Source organism: Capricornis sumatraensis, chromosome 3 (genome assembly GCF_032405125.1).
Source record: "Capricornis sumatraensis isolate serow.1 chromosome 3, serow.2, whole genome shotgun sequence".
In the NCBI taxonomy this organism is placed as follows: domain Eukaryota; kingdom Metazoa; phylum Chordata; class Mammalia; order Artiodactyla; family Bovidae; genus Capricornis; species Capricornis sumatraensis.
In genome coordinates this window covers 31,392,988-31,417,639 of record NC_091071.1, presented here as the reverse complement: position 1 = coordinate 31,417,639, position 24,652 = coordinate 31,392,988, and the positions used below count along the sequence as shown (strand labels likewise).

Genomic DNA, 24,652 nt, shown 5'->3' with positions numbered 1-24,652 from the left:
AGACAGTTGCTGTGTTTTTATATGTGTGTATTTTAATTAATAACTTAATATTTATTTATTTGTTTGGCTACACTGAGTCCCACCAGGGAGGTTCCTACAGTTGTTTTGCGTTTCTTTTTTTTTTTTTTCGGCCAAGCTGTGCAGCTTGTGGCATCCTAGTTCCCCAACCAAGGACCGTACCCACGCTCCCTGTATTGGAAGTGCAGAGTCTTAACCACTGGACCACCTGGGAAAACCAGTTACTGTATTTATTTTAGTAACTTTTAAAAATGGTCAGAAATGATTTAACTCATTTAAAAATAGGTTATTTTTTCGATTTCCGGTTCCTCTGGTAGAATATCCGTCTGATTTCTTTTTACATGCCCATCTGCCATCCTCAGGCCTAATAGTATCTTGAAAACTGTTGGCTTGTGAGTTTTCACTGTTACCAAGCTTGCATTTTTTTCCAGTTCTTTGTTACCTGCTTTTTTTTTTTCCTCCCCCTCTTTTTTTCTATCCCATCTCTTCTTCCTCCCTCTGGGTAACTTATGTTAATGATTAAGAATCATTTGTTGTGTGTATTTCTCCACATTCTTAGAAATAAAATACACGTGTATACACACACACACGTACACAAGTTTTATTGCCATTGTCTTCCACAAATTCAATTATATATAATGTTCTGCTTCTGTATTTTCTCTCTTGGCACTATCCTGTCAAATCCTTTCCAAGTTAGAGTTCTGAAAATTCTTCTTAAAAAGCTGCACTATATTGTATTATGTGAAATGTACCAACAGTTGCCTACGAAGTAATACTGACTTTATGTCCAATTTTTACTACTTTGGACTGTGAAACAGTAGACATCCTTGAGCATCTTTTCTCATGTATTGAGGGTTTTATTTGTTTGACAGAGATTTCCGGGAGCTGAGTTGCTGGGCCAAAGAGAGTGTGTTTATTTTTAACAGTTGTGGTCAGGTATCTTTCTAAAAAACTTCTACTGGTAGTGCATGAAACTACCCTTTTCTTCCTTTCTAATAATAGTTTTGAGTGTTGTTTTGAAGTTTTGTCAGTCTGAAGGGTGAAAAGAGGTGGCTCACTTGTCATTGTAATTTGCTTCTGTTGATTGCCAGTGAATTTCAGTTTTTTATTTTTTTAATGTTTGTTGGCTATTTGACTTTGCTCTTTTGTGCAGAGGAGCTTCATATTCTTTGCCCTGTTTCCTGTTGGATTATTTGTCCCCTTATCAGTTTGTGAGAGCTCTTTGTCTATTACAGTAATTAATTAACCTTTCACCTGTTTTTTGCATTGCAAATATTTTTCAGATCTGTCCGTTATCTTTGTAAGTACAGATAATAGTATCTATTATAATACTACATTGAAATTTAAAAAAATATTTTTGGCTGTTCTGGGCCTTCATTACTGCATGTGGGCTTGCTGTAGTTGCGGCGAGTGGGCTTCTCATTGCAGTGAGTTTTCTTGTTACGGAGTGCAGGCTCTGTGTGTGGGGGCTTTAGTAGTTGTGGCGCCCAGGCTTAGTTGCCCCAAGGCACGTGGAATCTTCCCGCCCCAGGGATCGAACCTGTGTCCCTTGCATTGGCAGGCAGATTCTCAACCACTGGACCACCAGGGAAGTCCTTGAATTTTTTACACAATTAAATGTCTCTTTACTGGTCCATATACTAACCAGCCAGTTTCTGGGTTTTCAGTGTTTTATGATCTTCCTTGATGTTAGAGTGTGCGTGTGGTCTTTTACATTTTCCTGTAAGATTTTTATTGTTTACAGTTAAGCCTTTGATCCTTCTGGGATTTATCTTTGTATAGTTCCTGGGATAAAATTAAAACCAGTTTCAGTTTCTTCTAGATGGATGCCACCTTTCTCAGAGATCTTTTTGGCTCTTTACTCCTGGTCTGCTGTTTACTTGTGTCCCATTTACCTAGCACAGAGAGAGGACGCTCTGGGCCAAAGCAGGGAGGACTGATTGAGAGCACCGCACTGATTTGGTTCACTGGCCTATGGACCCCGGGCTCAGCAAGGAGTGGGCGAGAACTTCGCATGTTGGCGCTGCCATGCTGTGGGTGAGGAGCCCAGCCTCACCTCCCAGCCCTCATTACCCTTCTCTAGACGTGCTGGCCTGAGTTTCCAAGGATGCTTCCATCCTCTCACATGAGTGTAGATGATGCGAATAACTGAAGCCCACTCCTCTTCCTCTTTCTCTTCCTCCTCCTTTAGACAGGAATCCTACCATTTCTATTACTCTGTAACTTGATTTTAAAAGGAAACAAACACCTGGGCATGTATTATGGACCTTGTTCCAGGTCACCGGGTAACATAATGGTGCAGCCTGCCGTCAGTGGCTTCTTCTTAGTAAAGAACAGCGAGTGTCAGCTTTCACTGGGTAGTTCCATCGACTGTGAGGCACACCTGGATTTCCGAGGCCTTAAAATGTGGGGAGAAAGGTGCTGCTTAGGTTGTTTAGATTTGGCATCTCATTCTTTTAAAATTTCTACCTAGTATTTGGTAGTGTGGCGGTCCTGTAACTTATTAGTGTTGTCCTGTTAAGGGGCGTTCAGGCTGTGTCCAGTTTTGTTTCTGCTTTTACTGTTTTAACAGTGCCACAATAGAGATGTTTGTGTATGTGTCTGTCTTTGCCTTCTCGTGCTTTTATATTTGTTCATTTTGGCTTTTAATTGTGAGATGATTATGGAGGCACAGGCAATTGTAAGAAATAGAAAGATCCCATTTATCTTTTACTCAGTTTTCTCCGGTGGTCTTACCTTGTAAGATTCTTGGGCGGTAGGTATTTCAAAGTTTGCTAGTTTCACGTGTGTGTGTGCGTGTTTAGCTCTGTGCAGTTTTATCACTCGGTAGCTTCACGTGTCCCCACCATAGTCGAGATACAGAATAATTTAATCACCACAGGGCACCTCCTGTTTTTTTTCTGTTCTTTTTTTTAACGATACCCACCTCCCTCCTGTCCCCTCCCTCCCCATCCCTAACTCCTGGCCACTACCACTCTCTCCTCCAGTTCTATAATTTTGTCATTCTAAGAATGTTATGTAAATAGAATCATGCAGTGTGTAACCTTTTGGGACTGGCTTTTTTTTTTTTTTTTTTTTGCCAATCAGGGTAATTTCTTGAGATTCATCCGGACTGTTGCATGTATAAATAGTGTGTGCTTCTTTTTATTGCCAAGTAGTATTCTGTGGCCTGGATGCCCCACAGTCTGTTTATTCCCTGAAGGATGTCTGGATTGTTTTCAGTTTTTCGCTAGTGCAAATGATGCTTCTGGAGACATTTATGTACAGGCTATTGCTGTGAACCTAAGCTTCCATTTCTCTGAGATAAGTGCTCCAGAACACAGTTTCTGGGTTGTATGACATTCGCATGTTTAGTTTTGTAAGAAACTGCCAACCGTTTTCCATATTGACTATGCCATTTACATTCCCTCCAGCAACGTGTGAGTGATCCAGTTCCTCTGCCTTCTCGTCGTCTTTTAATATTCTTGTGGTTTCCTGTTTTAGCCATCCTGTAGGTGTGTAGGCACATCTCACTGTAGTGTTAACGTGCATTTCTGTAACGGCAAATGACGTTGAACATATTTTCATGTTCTTGGACATGTGTATCCTCTTTGGTGAAATGTCTGTTCATGGTTTTTGCTCATTTCTAATTAGTAGTGCTTTTATTTTTATAGGATAAATTCCTAGAAGTAGGATTGCTGATTCAAAGGGTCTGTGCTTAGTTGCTGTCCAACTCTTGGTGACCATATAGACTATAGCCCGCCAGGTTCCTCTGTCCATGGGATTTCTCAGGCAAGGATACTGGAGTGGGTTGCTATTTCCTTCTCCGAAGGATCTTCCCGACCCAGGAATTGAAGTTGCATCTTCTGTGTCTCCTGCATTGCAGGCTGGTTCGTTACCCACTGAGCCATCTGGGACCAAAGGTGTAGGCTTTTAAAAAAATTATATTGCCTGGTCTCTTTGTAGAGAGATGTAGCAATTCACATTCATATTCCTATTAACAGGACCCACTCATTTGTACTTTTGCTAGATCTGTGACTGGTTTTAAATCGATAGTCCCCAGTTGGTATCTTAGTATAGATCTGTGACTGGTTTTAAATTGATAGTCCCCAGTTGGTATCTTAGTTTTGCAGCATTGAGATTGAATATTTTTTCTGTGTTTGTTTGTTGGGCAACTGTATTTCCTCCTTTCATGGTTTATTTGTTCACCTTCTTTAATAGTTTTTTTTTTTTAATTTTTGGAGTTGCTTCTCTTGTCCATCTGTAGAAACTCTTCAGGTACTCCGGCCTTTAATTTTTTTTCCAGTTATGTGCATTGTAAATATTTTCTCTAGTCTATCATTTATTGCTGTACCATATTTATCATATCTTTTGCTATGCTGAAATTTAAAACTCTTTTGTGGTTAATTCTATAAACCTTTAAAGTTCTGCTTTGAGAGTATCCTGTCCTGAAGTTCTCCTATATTTTTCTCTATAATTTTTTACAGGTTTATTTTTCTTGTTGGTATTGTTCAGTTGCTAATTGTGTCCAACTCTTTGCTACCCCATGGACCGCAGCATGCCAGGCTTCCCTGTCCTTTACTGTCTCTCGGATTTTGCTTAAGTTCATGTCCATTGAGTTGGTGATGCTACTTAACCATCTCATCCTCTGCTGTCCTCTTCTTCTTTTGCCTTCAGTCTTCCCCAGCAGCAGAGTCTTTTCCAATTACTCAGCTCTTTGCATCAGGTGGCCAAAGTGTTACTTTTTTGCAGTTATATATATTTTCTTGATCTTGACGCACACTTATATATTTTCTTGATCTTTATGCATGTGGAATTTAGTTCTGTGGTTGTTTGAGACAAAAGTTTATTCTTAATTTTCTTTCAGCCCTATAGCTACTTGTGTCAGTGACACTGTTAAGTAGCTCATTCTTGCCCATCTGAATTGAAGTACTTCCATTACTATATATAAAATGTTTCCATATTTATTTGGATTTTTGGGGGCAGGGAGGTTCTCTATATTGCTCTATTAATGCTTATCACTGTACCCAGAACCACACTGGACCAAGTTCTTCTTGTGATTAGTATTGGAATTGTATTAAATGTATATGTTAATTTGGGAAGAATTGACATGTTTATTTAAATGAACCTTCCCATTTAGGATAGCAATGTTTCTATTTATTTTGATCTTTATACTTTTAAAGAATATTATGGTTTTATTCATGTAGGACATGTATCTTTCTTATTAAAAATATGATTTATTTTACTTTTGTTACTATTGTGAATGTTGTTCCCCTCCACCATTTTGTTGACTTAAAAAAAATCAACTTTTAATGTTACTGTTTCTTTTATTGCAACATTTAAAATTTGCTGGTTAAAAACATTTTTATATTTTTTTGTAGGTCTCCTTTTTTTGGCTTAACTTTATAATCTATGCTTTTAAACAATGCCATTTCAAATTCTCTGCAAATAATGATTGCATGAGTTTTTTTTTCCTCAGTATAACTTTGATGCCATATTTTTTCATTCTTTGTAGCTCAGGGTAGCAATGTTTCTGGTTCTTGAGACATGAATACTTTCTAAATGCAAAAAAAGAAGCTAAGTGAGAAAAACATAGAGGTAAGAAAGACGTCCCCAGTAATTATTTTACCAAGTTGCTGTTAATTTTTTACATAATTCCCTTCAAAATTTTTTTGTTTTTTTAGCATAGTTGAAAACATACTTACTATACAGTTGCATACCCTGCTTATGTTTCATTTCATATTATAAACCTGTTGGCTTATCATTATAAACTCTTGATAAATATTTTAAAGGCTAAATGGCATTCAATTATATGTTGTATTACCATTTAACCAATTCCCAAAATGTCAAATCTTTATGTATTTTTAACTTTCCACAGTTGTAAAGGATGTTTTGAATGTTTTCATTCTGAAATCTTTATCTGACTTATAGATTACAGTTGAGGATTGATTGGTGCTAGTAAAATTCAGCCAGAAAGGATGTGCACTTTTCTGAAAATTTGTAACATGCAAATGTAGGGCATGGCCCGTTTCAAATGACTGTCATGTGGTGATGGCCTTGCTGTAGCAAGGCTGGTTGATTGCACTGTCTTAAATCTGAGATGTGGCTAGTGCTGTTAGTGGCTAGTTTTTATGGGTATAATCGGCTGGTCTAGGTGACTTTGGAGCTTTCCACGTGAGGACAGTCCAGTCCATTTTCACTATTGTACTTGCTCTTCACCAAAACATTCCAATAAAACTATAACATAGTGAAAGGATCTGTTTGAAGTTACGCCCTCTGTCGCCAGGTTAATTTGATGTGGTTCTTAAAATGCAGCTTTTATTACTGATCCTGTCTGTCTCAAATTCACCATAAATGTCTCATAGTTGCCATAAAAAAGTACAGGATTCTTAGGATTCTTATTAAAGATTAATGTGACAGGTTAAGCAGTCTTGAAATATAGGACGCAGCTCAGGAAAACCAGTGCCTGCAGAATTTTAGCAGTAAAGCAGTTAAGCTCGTGCAAAGTCCAGCTGTGCTGCTGGTGGTGGGAGACAGTTTTAGCAGGAGAAGGTTATTTCAGTTTTAGCAGGAGAAGGTTATTTCATTTTCCACTCGTTAACTCCTTCACTCCTTCACTGAGCACCCTGAGGGCAGGTTTTATTATTTTTTTTAACTTAATTGAAGTCTAATTTACTTCCCATAAAAATCTACTCCTTGTACATGTACAATGCAGTGAATTTTTAAAAGTAAATTTATAGAGTTGTGCAGTCATCACCCCAGTTCAGTTTCAGAACATTTTCATTACCCCAAAGAGTTTCTTTATGCCACTTTACAGTTAATCCCTGATTCCAGTCTTAGGCGAGCACTAATGTAATGGCCAAAAAGTTCTTTTGGGTTTTTCCATAAGTTGTTAGAGAAAGGCTACCCACTCCAGTATTCGGGCCTGGAGAATTCCATGGACTGCAGTCCGTGGGGTCGCAAAGAGCTGGGACACTACTGAGTCACTTTCACTTTCACATAAGAGGTTTTGGCCAACCCAACACTTGCAGTTTCTATATATTTACCTTTTCTTGGCATTTCATGGAGTCATACAGTGTATGGCTTTTGGGCCTGATCTCTTTCCTTTAGCATAGTGCTTTCAAGGCTCGTCGTTGTTGTAGCGTGTGTCAGTACTTTTTCCCTTTTTATTGCTGAATAGTATTCCATTGTATCAATATAGGGGCTTCTCAGGTAGCGCTAGTGGTAAAGAACCTGCCTGCCAGTGCAGGAGACTTAAGAGACACAGGTTCAGTCCCTGGGTATGGAAGATCCCCTGGAGGAGGGCATAGCCACCCATTCCAGTGTTCTTGCCTGGAGAATCCCATGGGCAGAGGAGCCTGGTGGGCTGCAGTCCATAGGGTCGTACAGAGTCGGACACGACTGAAGCAATTTAACACACACAAACACACACACGCGTGTATCAACATGCCACATTTTATTTATCACTCATCTGGTAAACAGCTGCAGACATAAAAACTTGAAGTGATTTTCTTGGCTGGTGCTTTTTAAAAAAAATTAAAACATCCACTGTTAAGTGCCCCGCTTAATTAAAAACATGGCCAATTCATTAACTCAGATAGATGTGAGAAAATGCTGTGGAGGCAGCCAGTCCTTCCCCCAACCCTCAACATGGGTCTCAGAGAACACTCAGTGGAGAGCATCCTGGAAAATAGGAGAGACTGAGCTGAGAAAACAGCTCCATGAAAGCAGGTGCCCCGTTCTGCAGGAAGTATCATCTTGCCCTCAGTCAGATGAGAAGAAATGGAACAGCTTCAGGTGACATGATTATAAGTATCCATACCACGTCCACTACAAGATGGAGGGTGTAGATTCCTGTGGTTGGACAAGTGTGTTCTCTTTGGTTCCCTAGTCATAACTGACCTGGATTCCACCTTATACAAGATCTCCAGAGATGCCCCTCTTAGCTAAGTAGACGTCAAGTCCATGTTCTGAGTTCTTCGAGGGGAGGGACAGTTCTGGTCACATTGCAGAAGCCAGGTGTCTTGCCAGGTGCTGGAGCAACTAAGATGATGGAGGCGTGATCTTGGCTGTCAGGGAACTTGAGTTAGCCAGAGGAGACAGTGGTGGAGAGCAGATTGTTCACAGAGAGATTGGCCAAGTGCTGCAGCCTGAGGAAGCACTCAGGAAGGCTTCCTGGAGGAGGGGCTCCTTGAGCTAAGTCTTGAATGACCTGTAGATATAAGCTCAGGTCAAATGGGGAGGGTGAGAAATAGAATGGCCTTCAGTAAGGCAGACATTATGTAATAAACTAATTATAGGACTAACGCCCACCTTGGTTTTCTGCTGTGTTGGTTTGATTGTGACCTAGGTGCATCTGGAAGGTAATACTGCTGACATAAACCAAACCTCAGGGGGTGGGTTAATGCTGTTCCCCTGCATTCCATTCCCCTTAGAGGCCAGATGTTATTATAGAGTTGGTGGGGCAGTTATTGACTTGTGCATTGGAGCCAAACAACCTGACTAGGATTGTGGAGTTAATCATTGTATTTGCTGATGATTCATTTAAAGATAGAGGCTGTGGTTTAATATGGAGACCTCTAAACACAGACCAAGGTTCCCCCTCCCCCTCCTCACCCCACTGCCCCGAGACAGGGCCCTGGGTCAGGCTCCGCTTTATCATGCCTCTGTTTTGGTTTCTGTGGGATTTAACTTTGGTGGGTGTCCTAGCTTTGCAGGGAGCCCTCAGGAGTGTGCCCCTGTGGATGCACAGACAGACGAGCACATGCACATCTAATGTCTGAGTGGCATCTCCCCAGCGAGGAGGGTTGTTTCAATGTGGGGGAGTGTTCTGGGGCCGAGGTTCCTCACCCTTTTAGAAACCCGCTGAAAAAGCAAATACGGAGCACACAATGTGTGCCAGGCACTGCGTGAACTAGCTGCAGGGGACCCAGGAGGACCAGCAGGAGTTGGAAGCCAGAAGGTGTAGGTGAGGACACGTGTTAGGTTTGGGATGCAAGAAGGGACTCCTTCCTTTGGAGGACTAACTTTGATCATTGGCAGTAGTAGCCTGGAAGGCTGGGATGGATTAGTGATGTCTGCCACAGGCACAGACTAGAGAGTCAGTGTACATGTGCAGTGTATTTGCTGATACTGTGTTAGGGTTTCCTGGAATAGACAGAACACTCGAGTAAAGGTGGCATATGGGAGAAGGTGGACTTTTGTCTTAGAATATAAAGCCTGTTTGTTGTGGTACAGAGTGTAGTGGGAACTACCTTGGATAGCATGGGGGTGGGTAGGTCTGGAGTACGGATATTACTGTTAATTATGTACTTATTATGTGCTCTTAAGTGTCTCTAAGCCTCAGTTTCCTGACATGTAAAATGCAGGTAATAATACCTGCCCCAATCATATCATCATGGGAGTAGCTAGTGAAATCATGGATGTGAAAATGTTTACCACCCATAGCGTGATGAATACTTGGAGTATAATTACTACATGTGTGGGGGTGGGTGGGGCAGGAAATGCCTGCAGTTAGGCAGGGATGAGCCAGGTGGTGGTGGCCTCGGGATCTTTGCACTGCACCCCTCTGCCCAGCCTGCTGTCTCTTGTCACGTCTAGGTCATGACTCTAAGGTTACCTCCTTTCAGGCCACAGCGTCTAAGCCTGTTCTTGCCTTGGCTCTATCTACCACCTCATCTTGTTTTATTTTCTTCAGAGTGCTCATCAACTGATGGGATCTGGTTGGCTTATTTGTGAATCTCTTCCTGCTAGAACCTTATCTGTCTCGCTCCCACCTTTGTATCCTCAGAGTCTAGAACAGTGCCTGGCCCCTGGGACAAGTTCTGGATTTCTTAACGTTTGTTGCCTGAGTGAATTGGAAGAGTTTCTGAGATCCACAGACCCAGTCGGGCTGGGGGCCCAGGAGCCCTGGGAGGACTGTTAAGAGTCCAGTGTGGTTATGGTGACCTCATCTCTGTGAACATGTTCCTGAATCTCCCATTTCTTTGGTTATTGAGAAATAAATTCAATTAAATGCACAGTAATTGTAACAATTGAAAATTCCATCAACTCCAGATCTGCCTTCAACAATGTGATCTCTTAACAACAAAATAAAGAACAAGAATCAGAATTCATATTATTTCTTTAGGGTATTTAACAGGCCATGAAATTATACAATGTTTTCAATTTGGCAGACCTGCGAATTCAATCTCTTAGAAGATAATCTTGTTTCATAAAGGACGTGATATGAATTAGAGTTAAAACTTGTGAATTGGATACAAATTAACACCCAACCCCTTCCTGTACACAACTGATTTGTTTTTAAATTGTTTTTTTTTCTCCCCCACCCCTGCTGGCTGGCACCAATTCCATTTCCCCTTGTCTCTTGTGAATTGTTACTGTGCTTTCACCAGTCTGATGAACAGGGGCTGGACTGCGTGGGGCTGCCCTGAGTTAACCTGAAAGGAGCATAGATGGGGAAAGCTAGTGAGGAGTCACTTACATGTCAGTTACCTGCCTGTAAATCCTGGCATCTAAAAATGTGTTCCTTCACTCGCTCCCCCGGGAGATGCTGACACCACCCTGGTTGTTTTTCTCCCTTCCCGGGGTGGACTGATGAGTCACTGGTTCTCTTGCAGGGTAACCTGTCTGTGTGCCCAGTTTGAAGCCGTCCTGCAGCACGGCTTGAAGAGGAGTCGAGGGTTAGCACTCACGGCGGCCGCGATCAAACAGGCAGCAGGCTTTGCCAGCAAAACCGAAACAGGTACTGCTCGGCTGGGTGAACTCCAGAGCATATCCCTTCCTCTCTGCCCTTTTAACTTTTATTTATTTTTTAGTAACAAGCAAGGCAGTCATTGTGCGGGACTGCTGGGGGCGGGAGGCCCGTGGTGATGCGGAAATCCACGGTAAGGGGGTCTCACTTGCAGTCAGTACCTGTGTTGTCTGGCATGTTAATTGAAAGGAAGCCACCCTTTGTGCAGAATTCTCAGAGCCACGTGTTGGTGGTCTCAAGGGACTCCGGGGGGGGCCTGCCGCTGAGGTGCTTATTTCCCCAGTGTGTTGTAGCAATTGCTGAGAAGTGAATAATCTGTTCTGATTTGACGCACAAGGATGGCACGGCATTTCATAATTAAATCTGTCTTCAGTAACAGTGACAAGAATCAGGCAGATCTCTGAGCTTAGAATTCTGCCACCATCCATTTTAAAGTTGTCACAGCATTTTGCTTGTCCTGTGCTCTTGTGTCTCTGAATGACAGGAATGATGCTCGTAATAATAACTCTTAGCACCCATGGGTACTTACTGTCAGCCTGGCAGGTTGTTAGCCTTTCACATAAATTAACTCGCTCAGCTCACAGGACAGTCCTGTGAGTGCTTGGGACCTTCGTCTGAGTTCTCTGCAGTGCAGCCATCATTTGTTCAGTGGTTTGCTTTGGATCTGAACTTTTTTGGTCTTCTTTCTTAATTTATTTATTTTTAATTGAAGGACAATTGCAATACTGGTTTCTGCCTGGATCTGAACTTTTTTTTAAAAAATATTTATTTATTTATTTGGCTGTGCCTGGTCTCAGTTGTGGCATGTGGGATCCAGCTCCCGGACCAGGGATTGAACCCAGGACCCACCTGCATTGGGAGCGCTGAGTCTCAACCACTGGACCACCTGGGAAGTCCCTGGATCTGAACTTTGAAGTGTATCAAGTTGTATAAACCGCCCCCCCGCCCCCTGATTTTGAAGAGCAGATTCTTTAAGACCCTGCTTGTGGGTGCCACCTTGAATTCCTGAATCTTTCTGCTGTGACGTTAGTGTCCCTGCTAAATGAAATGTGTTAACTTTTGCTGGTCCAACTCCTTTCACATCGAGAAATCAGACCTGGCCGTGTTTGGTAGAGCCGTCTGGAAATTCTCTGCCGACTGCCTTTCCCTCTCACCCAAGTTGGCATATCTCCCTTCCCCTTTCTCTCAGCCCTCCAGCAAGTCTTTGATCCTGTTCATCTCACCAGTTGCTCTTTTTCAAAAATGAATGTGGTTCCTCTTGGGCCTGCAAGAAGGATTCCTGTCACCATTGATTTTTCTTCCACCTTCCTGGGTCACAGTGGGCCAGTTCAGAGAAGAGCCAGCTTCAAGGGCCTCAGTCTTTGTAGAAACTGCAGCTAGCTGCCTTGGCCTCCTTGAATGTCAGCCTCAATAGGCTCCGTGGCACTTAAAAAGAAAAACAATTTGTCTGAGCCAGGTCTTAGTTGTGGCACGTGACATCCTTGATCTTCGTTGCAGCATGCAGACTCTTTAGTTGGGACATGCGGGATCTACTTCCTTGACTGGGACTGAACCTGGGCCCCGTACCTTGGGAGTGCAGAGTCTTAGCCACTGGACCACCGGGGAAGTCCCTTGGTGGCATCGTATGTCCAGGACGCTTCCCTGAGCTCTGTGTGGAGGTGGTTTAGGGCTGGTTGATGGCTATTTGAGGACATGGCTTTTCCGAGAGTCCCCTCCAGCTTGCTGGCCCCTCTTTCTTTTTATTTCCTTCTTACTGTCTGTGGGGAGCTACCTTGGAGAAACTGGTGTGGAATGGACCACAAGGCTATGGACAGTTCCTGGGCATGGCAGAGGCAATCATGGCTTTGGAGTCAAACTCTGAGGGTAAGCCTGGCATGACCCTGAGAAAATGCCCCTCCTTGCCTTCCATTTTCACTTGTAAAGACAGAGCGTCTCTCTCCCTAGGGGGTTGTCAGGCGGATTCACAAGATAACCTCATTGAAGCACCTGCTTCATTTCAGAGACATGTGCATCCCCTTCCAATTGTTTAACCAGTTACCTTCTCCTAAACACCCTTTACACATCTAATCTCTTTCTCCACCTCACCCCTTCTTGAGGCTCTGACCTTTTGACCATGAAGAATGGCTCTTTCTATTCCCATCCAGACTAGAATTCCTGTCTTTTTGTTACTGGCCCTGATGATCACAGAAACACCTACACATTTGCGAGGCATCACCAGCCTTCGCATTCTCACTGTTTCCCTGCATCTTAGCATGATTTCTACCCTTGCATCTTGGAGACGCTGATGAGCGAGTAACCTCTGGCTTTGTTTCTACTGGGGAGTGTGTGCTGCACCGTCTCCTGGCCGGTTAGAAGTAAAGCAAAGACCAGACTAGCTTCACCCCTGAGTGGCTGCCAGGGGCTTCTGTCGTCGTTGTCGGCAGCAGTAATTAACCATTCACAGGTGCAGGATGGGCCTTGGCTGATTAAAACCTCTTTCCTGCCATTGAATGTTTGATTAAAAACCTCATGGGGGTGGGCAGGTGTTTTTTCAGCTGCTAAGAGTTGGGAAGGATCAGATAAATGGCTTTTTATGGTTGTTCTTAAAGCCATTAGAATGGCCTTGCCAGGCAGAATAGAGAAAATGAAATCCTTAAGAGATGGATCAGACAGAAATGAGCCTTGTCCAGGTCCCTCGTCCCTCCTGGCTGCGGGGCTGGGCCCTCTGTGTAGCTTAGTGATCGGAAAGCAGAGTTGAAATCCCCTCTCCACGACTTGTCACACACAAGCTCTCTGGGACATCTTCTCTCTGAGCTTCTGTTTCCTCTTGTGTAAAATAAAGACCGTAGCAGGATCTGCCTCGTAGGGTTGTGGCAGGGGCTTGAGGCCTTGGTATTGATCTGCCTGAGCTGGTGCATGGTGATAACGTTCCAGTTACTTTCCAGCGTAGGTGATGGTGTCCTCGCTTTTCAAACGATGACACTGAGTCTCAAGTTAGTTAATAAGTTGCCTAAGTTCCCATCTACAGCTGGTAGGTGGCAGAGCTGAGGATTGCAGCCCAGGTCAGACCCGTGTCAAATTCCTGGCTCTTCCCTGCTCCCCGCCTCCAGGGGCAGCCAGCCTGATGCCCGTTATTGCTCCCCTGTGGACCTCTCCAGCTCCATTAACTGAATTGAAAGTGACAGGAGAGAGTGAATAATGGTGAATTAATCCACAAGGCTGTTGCATTAGCTCTGTTTCTGAATGAAGAGAGAAAAGCTGAACTTCAGCGTAATGATTGAACAAAATGACATTGTTGGAAATCACAATAATGGGATAATACTAAGAGTCTACCAGGGGCATGCCTGCTGCGTTTGGTTGTTGGGGTTTAGGCTGCATGTAGGGCTGAATTTGGAAGTCGGTGCCCTCACAGGGTGTGATTTTTAATTGATTTGTTATGATACTACTTATTTTGTGTATGTTCTGGTTTCTTGGCCCCTGAGGCACGTGGGATCTAGGCTCCCTGACTGGGCTCGAACCCGCACCACCTGCATTGGAAGGTGAAGTCTTACCATGGACTGCCAGGGAAATCCTTTGTAGAGTGTGTTTAAAAATTTGTTTTTAAGATTCCAACATTGAATGATTATGAGATCTTATGTGGAGATACGGGTTTGTAGGTGTTCTTGAACTTGGGGACCTGTGACTCTGGGCCCATGTTGACAGTTGACCCCTTGGGGGCCCCGTACCCCTGCCCTCTGTCGGTGGGCCAGAACTGCTTCATCCACCACAGTCTGCGCCCCTCCCTGGGGCCCCTGAGCCTCGAGATGGCATGTTGGCTGCCACTGATCGTGGTCCTGTTAGCACTGTTCCCTCCTCCTTATCAGGAATTCAACAGTTTTCAAGAGTAAGCCACGCCCAGGTTGGAAGCCACTGAAGCCAGTTTCTGGGGTGTCAGAGCCGTCGTTCGTGTCAGATTTGTCCAGCTTTATCATTGCTTTCAGGGCGGGGATTTGTTAACCTTCTCGCCGGCCTGTAGCCAAAAGTCCGCTATTTTCTGTTTTTGTTTTCCTTTTGAATACGCTCTTGTCTTTGCACGGTATCTGGTTATTTTCGACTGAGTGCCAGATGCTGTGTGTGAACAAGAGTAGAGACACTTTGAAGTTTGGGATGGTGCTCTCTTTCTTCAGAGAGGGTTAACTGCTGCTTCTCAGACAGTTAGGGCAGAGGGAGACCCACTTAGTCCAGCCAAGGGTCAAGCCGGTTCACACCTGGGCTTTAGTATTTGTGATGGCCCATGTATTTCCAGGGTGTAGTTTTTTGGGGTTTCCAGCTTGTATCAGCTTCCCGGAGCTGCCATGGCAAATCTGCACACCGTGGGTGGTTCAAGACCACAGAGAGATAATTTACCTTTTCACAGCCTGGAGGCCAGGAGTCCAAAATCTAGGTGTCCTCAGGGTTGGTTGCTTCTGGAAGTTTCTGGGGGAGGGTATGTTCCTGGCACGCAGTGCTTGTCGGCAGCCCCTTTGTCACTCCCGCCGCCGCCTCAGTCTTCACATGGCCTTGTTTCCCTCGTGTCCATGTCCCTCCGTGTCCCCTCCTCTCCTTAGGTGGACTCTGGTTGTATCAGACTAGGCGCCCTCCCCGTTCCCTGGCTGCAGTATGACCGCCTCTCAACTAATGACATCTGCCTAGAGCCTTCCCCCAAATAGTCACATTCTGGGGCTCCGCGTGGACTTGAGTTCTGGGGGGGGACATAGTTGACGTGCTTACCAGTGCCCCTCTGCTTCTGCAGGTCCTGACCTCTGTTTTCTTTCCTTCTTCTGTTTTCTTTTTTAAGACTGTGGGAATTCTGAAAGCTCCTCTTAACTTCTCACCAGAGTTGCTCTGTAGTTGGAAAAAGCCTCAGAGCAAAACCTGGCTCTCCATGTAGTTAGGACTCATGTCTGTAGACGTCCCTTCTCTTTGGGATCTGAGTTCCTCATGTCTTTCCTGTCTTTGCAGAGCTCCCAGGACTTCAGTTTTGTTTTGGTTCTTTTTAAAAACAAGTCTGGCTTTTGCAGTTGCTGCTGTTTTTCTGGGGAAGTTGGTCTGGTTCAAGCGAATCTCCCGTAGCTGACGGTATGTCCTTGAATGGTGCTTCCACTGTGTGCCTTTTCCAGTGGCCCAGTGTGCCTTATCTGTGCATGACCATTCTCAATTACCTTCATACCAATCGGGTACCAGGATTTCTCCTGGGATCAGCTGTAGTCTGGGAAAGGGTGTTTGCAGGCAGTTTTCCTTCAGTTTTGTGATGATTTTAATCCCTAGCTATATATTGCATGCCTCCCTTTCCCTAGTTTGCTGTCTGTTAGGTGTTTTTGTCTTGTTTGTTTTTTTAATTGATTTTTATTGGAGTATAATTGCTTTACAATGTTGTATTAGTTTCTTCTGTACAGCAGAGTGAATCAGCCATACATATTCATATAATGCGTCTTTTTTAGACTTCCTTACCTTTTAGGTCACCACAGAGAATTAGTAGAGTCCCCTGTGTTACACAATAGGTTCTCATAAGTTATCTCTTTTATTATGTATATTTGTCAATCCCAGTCTCCCAATTCATCCCACCCCCTCCCTGCTTTGATATCCGTACGTTTGTTCTCTATATCTGTCTCTATATCTGCTTTGCAAATAAGTTCATCTATACCGTTTTCCTAGATTCCACATATAAGCATTAATTTGCGATACTTGTTTTTCTTTGCTGACATACTTCGCTCTGTATGACAGTCTCTAGGTCTGTCCACGTCTCTGCAGATGGTACTGTTTAGTTCTTTTTTATGGTTGAGCAATAGTCTGTTGTCTGTAGGTACCACGTCATCTTTATCCACTCCTCTGCCGGTGGACATTTCAGTTGCTTCCATGTCTTGGCTGTTGTAAACCATGCTGCAGTGAGCGTTGGGGCGCGTGTGTCTTTTTGAATTATGGTTTTCTCCCAGTATGTACCCAGTAGTGGGATTACTGGGTCATATGGTAGTTCTGTTTTTCGTTTTTTAAGGAACCTCTCTAGTGTTCTCCATAGTGGCTGTAACCAATTTACATTCCCACCAACAGTGTTGGAGGGGTTGCTTTCCTCCATACCCCCTCCTGCATTTATTGTTTGTAGATTTTTTTGATAATAGCCATTCTGACCGGTGTGTCTTTTGTTTGTTTTTGATTTTGGCTTAGCATTCAGATTTCTCTTTGTTTTTGACTTGGGGAGTTTTTCCCCATTTCACCCCCTATTAGTAACCCCTGTTAGTAAGGTAAGCATTACTCTACATTGCCAGCTGAGCTGGGTCTTGGTGGGCATCCCAAACTGTGATCCCTTTGAATAGACTCTCCAGTGAGTTGGGTTACACAGGACCCAGAGAGGCTTGGAATAAGGTCACTTGATGTGTCTCCTTTAGAATTCAGACCCCAGAAATAAGAGCCTGCCGTGCCTGGTAGAGTCGTTTCCTCTGACTTTGACAAGTGACTGGGTTTATTTGCTCAGACTGTTGATTTGCTGGTGATGAGATAGGAACCTGTGTTTCTGAGTCTGGTCCTGCAGTTTGTTTAACTTTTGCATTGCAGTTACGCAAGTGAGCATGAATAATTAAAACAGATGGTGGTAATTCCCCACCCTGCAGTCCCTTCTTTCTTGCTGATATAATTTGTTCTAATGTTGGGTGGCCACCAGCTTCTGCCCTGAGGCGGGCTGCAGGGGGAGTGAATCTGGGTCCGATCAGGCCAGCTGTAATGAATTCCACGCTGGCAGTAGTTGACTTAGGAGTAGGCCTGAGATGCAGTCCTGACCAAAGGGAAGGAAAGAGAGGTCTGCCAAGAGGCTTCTGAGCAGGCCTCTTGCAATTTAAATGAAGACACAGAAAGGCTTATCTTATGGCCGTTGGCTGTTGTGTGAGGCCTGTGTGATGTTTGGAGCTGTGGCAGTGATCTTATGACCATGAGAATGGAACAAGTCTGAAGACGAAAGTCAGCACACTCAGGATGGGAGCTCAGAACGATGGGAAATACCTGGCCCCTGATAATGTCACTGCACTACCGAATCAACCAACCCTGGACTTAGTGTTACGTGAGATAATAAATTCCGTAATATTTTAAGGCACTTTAAGTTGGATTTCTTTTTACTCATATCCAAAATCATCCTAACTTAAATGAGAGAGAAAAGCAAGACAACTTAAGAAAAGTCAGAGCCTGTGTGCCGGAAATGGGAGGAATGATGTGATTAGCACGTTCAAACACATTCACCCTAGAAATGACACCTGGGTGTTTTCCGCTCCTTTCCTTGAACCACAGGCCTGGCTTTCTTAGTGTTTGCTGGTGTCTCATGCTGAGCAGCTCTGTGACCTAGGGGGTTTGTCAGGCTGTTTGTGCTCATTTTTCCATTTTATTTTTGAAATGATTATGCAGACTGAATGACAGCATCCTCATTTTACATATGAAAAAAAATGAGGCTCAAAGAAATGAAATAATTTTATTAATGGACCAGAGCCAAAAGTGGCAGAGCTGGAGTTTCTATTCAGGCCTCCATGATTGCGATTCTGAAGCTCCTGACTTTAAAAAAAGCTCTCCTGACTTCTAAATAAAGCTCCTGACTGTATTTATTTGATTGCTCGTGGTCCTAGTTGCGGCATGTGGGATCTAGTTCCCCCACCAGGGATGGAACCTGGGCCCGTTGCATTGGGAACCTGGAGTCCTAGCCACTGGACCACCAGAGAATACCCTGAAGCTCCTGATTTTATTCTTAATGGCATAGTGTTTCCAGAAAGAGGACTCTCTGAAATATCACAATCACCCAGTTTGAACTTGTCAGTAAATTAAGCAGTAAGTGTTGAGTAAGTTAGGATCACTCAGTGTAGAGGTCAGCAGACCCCGTCCCACCTCCTGCTTTTGTAAATGGAGTTCTGTTGGAACACAGTCACAAACATTCATGTGTCTACTGTCTGTGGGTGCTTTTAGGCGAAAGTTGTGACTGAGGCCATGTGGCCCATAAGTCTTAAGCAGATATTAGTGAGTTCTTTACAGAAAAAGTGTGCCAAGCCCTGTCTTCGAGAACAAAGGTCAGAGGATGCCGCCAAAACCTGTTGCCACACTGTGTTCAGATGTCCGTGCTCCATCTACCCCGCTAGATGGTGTGCGCTGGGCGTGCCAGGCACCGTGTCTATTTCACTTCCTCCTGACTTCCCACCTCCTGGCATGGTGTCTAGAAGTATATGGGTTCTTCAATAAAATTATGCTCAATAAATATCCTCTGGTGGGAAGGCAGCGCATTGTTCAGTGTGCACAGTACTGTGCTTCGTGATTCCTGAGGCGCCTCGAGCCGTGGCCACTCTCGAGTCGCTTCCTTTTGCTGGTTCATAGCCTGTGCCTCTGACTGTGCTCTCATGTGTTAGAAGGCGCCTCTTTTAATCCCATTCACGAGGGCGCCACCCTCATCACCTAAGTCCACTCAAAGCCCCATATCCTAATATCATCACCTTTGGGGGTTAGAATTTCAACAGATGAATTTTGAGGGGACCCACTCAATTATAAAAGTGGCATTTCAATGCAGTTACCCTGGAATTTGATGTTCTTGTAGATCACCATCAGGTCATGTGTTGGCAGTCTGTTACAAGGTGATGGGCCTGATTCTGAACACACCAGAGGCACATTTATTACCGAGATGCCCGTCTTATAAAACTTAAATGTAATTTTCCTTATCTGCTCAGCAGCCTTTGTCACCTCCGACCTTGACACTGTCTTCTCTCTTCTGTAATGCCATGGCCCAACCTCTTGGCACACTAGCTACTTCTCTGCACATCCTTCCTGGCATATCACTTCCTCACCCTCAGACATTAAATATTACTTATTCTTGGATTGGGCTTCCCAGAATCTGCCTGCCAAGGCAGGAGACATAAGAGACTCAGGTTCGATCCCTGGGTTGGGAAGGTCCCCTGGAGGAGGGCATGGCAACCCACTCCAGTACTCTTGCCTAGAGACTCCCATGGACAGAGGAGCCTGGTAGGCTACAGTCCATGAGGTCGCAGAGAGTCTGACATGACTGAAGTGACTTAGCATGTATGTATCCTTGGATTCTGTTGTTGACTCTTGTTTCTACACATACTGTCTGAATTTCTTGGTGAAAATTGCTCTCTATATGTTGATTAAGTTGTGTCTCCCACAGGTCAACTCCGGGTCTTTCTCCCGAGTGTCTCCGTTTGAATGTATAAGGGCTTGTGAAAAAGTCTACATGACTGAGTCGTCATCCCTACCCTCACCCCCGTGTTTGCTCTTGTGTTCCCTGCTTAGTACACGGCTCTGCCCTTCACCCAGGTCCCCTGGCCAGCCCTTGGGCTTCCTCCCAGCCTCCTCCTTCCCTGCAACTGCTCAAACTTCTATTTTTTTCTCTCTCTCTTTTAAAAATTGTCATAAAGGTCAGTCGCTCAGTCATGCCGACTCTTTGTGACCCTGTAGACTGTAGCATGCCAGGCTTCCCTGTCCATTACCAACTCCCGGAGCTTGCTCAAACTCATGTCCATTAAGTCAGTGATGCCATCCAACCATCTCATCCTTTGTTGTCCCCTTCTGCTCTGCCTTCAGTCTTTCCCAGCATGAGGATCTTTTCCAATCTGTCAGTTCTTTGCATCAGATGGCCAAAGTATTGGAGCTTTAGCTTCAGCATGAGTCCTTCCAGTGAATATTCAGGACTGATTTCCTTTAGGATGGACTGGTTTTATCTCCTTGAAAAGATCAAAAAAGTATCCACACCATTAAAACGTCCATTTTAACCATTTCTAAGTGTACAGGTAAAAGGCATTGAATGCATTCACATTATGCAGCCATCACCACCATCCGTCTTCAGAACCTTTTCATCTTCCCAAATTGGAATGCCACCCCCATTAAATAACAGCTCTCCATTTACCCTCCCACTAGCCCCTGGCAACCACCAATCTATGTCTCTATGAATTTGATGACTTTAGGTCCTTCATATAAGTAAAGTCATGTAGTATTTGTCCTTTTGTATTTGGCTTATTTCACTTAGCATAATGTCTTCAAGGTTCATGCATTTGTAGCATGTGTCAGAATTTTCTCCTCTTTTAAGGTTAGGTGATAATCCATTGCATGGATAGACCACACTTTGTTTATCCACGCGTCTGTCGATGGGTTACTTCTGCTTATTGCCTACTGTGAAAAGTGCAGCTACGAACATGAGTGTACAAATAATTGTTCCAGCTCCTGCTTTCAGTTCTTTTGGATGCACACTCGGAAGCAGAAGGCTGGATCACATGGTAATTCTGCGTTTACTTTTCTGAAGAGCTGCCATACTGTTTCCACAGTGGATGCTTCTTTTAAAATTCCCACCAGCAATGCACAAGAGTTCCAGTCTCTCCATAATACATAAGAGTTCCAATTTCTCCACGTCTTTACCAACATTGTTACTTGTGTGTTTGTTTTAAAATTTTGTTACGTAAATTAACCTATCTATTATGGGCTAAAAGTGAAAGTATTAGTTGCTCAGTTGTGTCTGATTCTTTGTGCCCCCATGGACTGTAGCCTACTAGGCTCCTCTGTCCATGGAATCCTCCTGGGAAGAATACTGGAGTGGGTTGCCATTTCCTTCTTCAGGGGATCTTCCTGACCCAAGGATGGAACCCACTGTCTTTTGCGTCTCCTGTATTGGCAGCCGGGTCCTTTACCACTAGCGCCACCTGGGAAGCTAGCACCACTATCCAGTGGTGGTGCTTCTCCTGGTCCTCAGTTCCTTCGGGCTTCTTTCTGATGCAGCCTTCACTGTGACGGCAGAGCTGGTAGTGAAGGTCCAGGCACCACCAGCTGCTGTTCTCACACAAGAACCGCAGTGCCAAGTGCCCACGGCTCGTCTTTTCTTGGTTTTGCCGCAGAAGGAGCAGGTGTGCTTGGCATGCTGGCTTTGGTTTTCTTCACCGTTTTCTTGAGGGAGGCATCATAATGGGTCCCATATTTGCCCATGATTCTGACCTCCTTGGTGCATTTCGCCAGGTTGCCACCACTTACATCTGAGCCCAAGAGCTATTTGTGTTCTTTCTGATGACGGCCATTCTGCCAGCTGCCAGGTGCTGTCTCATGGTGGTTTTGATCTCTTCTCTCTTGAAGTTTCAGGTATCTCTCAAAGTCATTCACGAGCTGCCCACTAGTTCAGCCTGACAGTGCCCCTCCTCTTGGTTCCTGCTGCCTGCCCCGCCCTCCCGTAGTCCTGAGTCCTCCTCTTGACAAACCTCAGTATGATGCCACCTGGTTTCTTGTCTCCCTCTCTCAGTGGTCCAGGGCTGGGTCCATTCTTGCTCACATTGCAGCCCCAGTGTACTAGAAGGACCTAGCCGTAGAAAGACTGCATTCGGAATGATGACTGGAGGACCCAGACTTCAGGTCTTGCTGCTCATTCTCCTGGGGTGCCAAGCCCCGCCCCTTCTGTCTGTGCGTCTTCACAGTCGAAAGCATGTGTTATTAGTATACCTCCAACTCTAAAATTAGAGAAACCAACTCCCGTGATCCTCGGTGGGGATTTTTGAAAATGGTTGATTGCATTTAAATCAAATCTCAGTTTATATTTTGCTTCACCACGTCACCTTGGGTAACAATTTCATTTCTGTAGAAAATTATTTGTGGAGGAAGCTGCCTGTGCCAGAAGAGCCCCGGGCCCATCCTTTTGATCGTGAGGGGAAGTCCACCCTCCCCACCCTTCCATCCCTGTCATGTTTTCAGTTCCCTGTTTTTATTTCTCTGTTGAATTCGCAAACTTGCAAATCAGCTAGGTCTGGTGAAAGAGACATTGGGAGGATGTTTGCTGAAGGGGCAGAGAAGATGTCCAGATTGGCAATAAAAATGTTCAGCAGCTGGTGGGGAAATCCTGGCTTTAGGGAGGGAGCCAGTGTGCTGTCCCCACGGGTGAGGTGTTAACCAGTGAGATGCTAGATTCGGGCAATGTCCACAGAGTCCTGGGGAGGGTCCTTGACCGCTGGGGTGGCTGAGGGCTTGGGCCAGTGGCCACTTAGAAAGGGGAACAAAACCATTTCAGGATATTAGGATCTGGGGCTTCCCAGGTGGCACTAGTGGTAAAGAACTCGCCTGCTAATGCAAGAGTCGTAAGAAAGACGGGTTTGATTCCTGGGTCGGGAAGATCCCCTGGAGAAGGGAATGGCTACCCACTCCAATATTCTTGTCTGAAGAATCCCATGAACAGAGGGGCCGGGCAGGCTACAGACGATGGGGTCACAAAGAGCTGGACATGACTGATGGACTTAGCACGCCCATATTAAGATCTGCTGTAACCAGACTGGTGTCTCTTGGCCGGAGGGGACCTCTGGCTGTCTCAGAGGTGTTTAATCTTGATGTCCTGTATGTTAAGTCTCAGACCCGGAGACTTCCCTGGTGGTCCAGCGGCTGGGAATCTGCCTTCCAATGCAGGGGATGTGGTTCGATCCCTGGTTGGGGAATTAAGATCTGACATGCCACAACCACAGAGAAGGAAATGGCAACCCTCTCCAGTATTCTTGCCTAGAGAATCCTGTGGACAGAGGAGCCTGGTGGGCTGCTATCTGTGGGGTCGCACAGAGTCGAACACGACTGAAGCGACTTAGCAGCAGCAGCATACCATAACTAAGACCTGATGCTGCCAAGTAAATAATTTTTTTTTTCAAAAGGCTCAAACCTGGGCTCAGAGTTGTCAGTTTCGAGTTATTATCCAGCCTATTGGTTCCGTGGGTCCTTCACCCTGTCAGTGTGAAAATGGCTCTTGCACGGAGGATGGAGTACACTCCTAGAGGCAAACGGGGCACAGGTTTGGGAAGCGCTGGAGGAGGCTCCCACTGGGAGCATGAAGGAGGTGCCGCGTGGACCCCTGTGTCACGTGGACGAGGGCCAGCTGTGCCGGGCTGAGGTGTTAGAGCTGGGAACCAGACGCCAGCTGCTCCCAGGACCAGACAGCCCCCAGAGATGAGTGAGGAGGGTGCCAGGGAGACGCGGCACCTGTGAGGCACGTGGCCCCCGTAGAGCAGGCTGGGACATGTGGTCTGTCTGTGGGTTCAGGTGGAAGCGAGGACAGAGTTAGGTGAGCCTGCAGCAGTCTGCCATGGTGGAGGTTTTCCTCTTCTCTATAGAGTACTCAGATGGGGACATTAGAATAGAGCCCAAAGGAAGGGAAGGGGTTAGCCGTCCTGTTATTGGGAGAAGGAATCCCAGGTGGTTCAACAAGTTCAGTGTATGGCAAAAACCACCACAATGTTGTAAAGTAATTAGCCTCCAATTAAAATTTAAAAAAAAGAAATTTTCTTGCCTGAAACACAGACACACACACACACAGACACAGACACACACACACACACACACACACACACAATCCTGCAGCAGTCAGTTGTGTGTTTGCTCTCCAGTTGACTCCCTGCTCTTCCCCTGCAAGCTGTTTCCCAGGCCCCCTCACCCATCCTTTCAGTGGGAGGTGGTGATGCGGGGGCCAGGTGAGAGGACAGGGAGGCAGCTTGATTGGGGGGGCATCTCTAGCAGTGACAGTGCTTCCTGTGGTCCGTGGAGGTCCCTTTCTGCTGCCGGTCAGGCCTTCCTCTTGTTCGCCTCCTTTACCCCTTGGTCCCTCTGCCACAGTCCAGCCAGTACCCACAGCCACGGTAGCGTCACCTGGCACCACCTTTGGTTCCTCTGGCTCTAGGGTTGGGTCCTTTTTTGTTTTGGCCACGACACATGGCATGCAGGATCTTCCCTGACCAGGAATCAAACCCATGTCCCCCCGCACTGGCTGTGCTCCCCCACATTGGGAGCATGGAGTTCTTAACCACTGGACTACCCGGGAAGTCCAAAATGGTTTGGATGTCTGACGTCAGTTGTCTCTGGGTTCCCTTGATATCTCCTATTTGCTTTTTGGCTTCCACGGTCTCTGTAACAGTTGTCTTATGTGAAGTT

The 24,652-nt window shown here is 45.2% G+C and overlaps 1 protein-coding gene and 1 pseudogene across 1 annotated transcript in view; one reads left to right on the top strand and one right to left on the bottom strand.

The window, feature by feature from the left end:
- The window catches only part of SNX29 (sorting nexin 29), a 568,901-nt gene that overhangs the window by 12,668 nt on the left and 531,581 nt on the right, over positions 1–24,652 (top strand). The window contains exon 3 of the mRNA XM_068968397.1: positions 10,617–10,741. Coding sequence (XP_068824498.1) covers positions 10,617–10,741 — 125 coding nt within the window. The remainder of the gene's footprint in view (positions 1–10,616; positions 10,742–24,652) is intronic.
- Positions 21,429–24,162, bottom strand: LOC138075531 (large ribosomal subunit protein eL43-like; annotated as a pseudogene).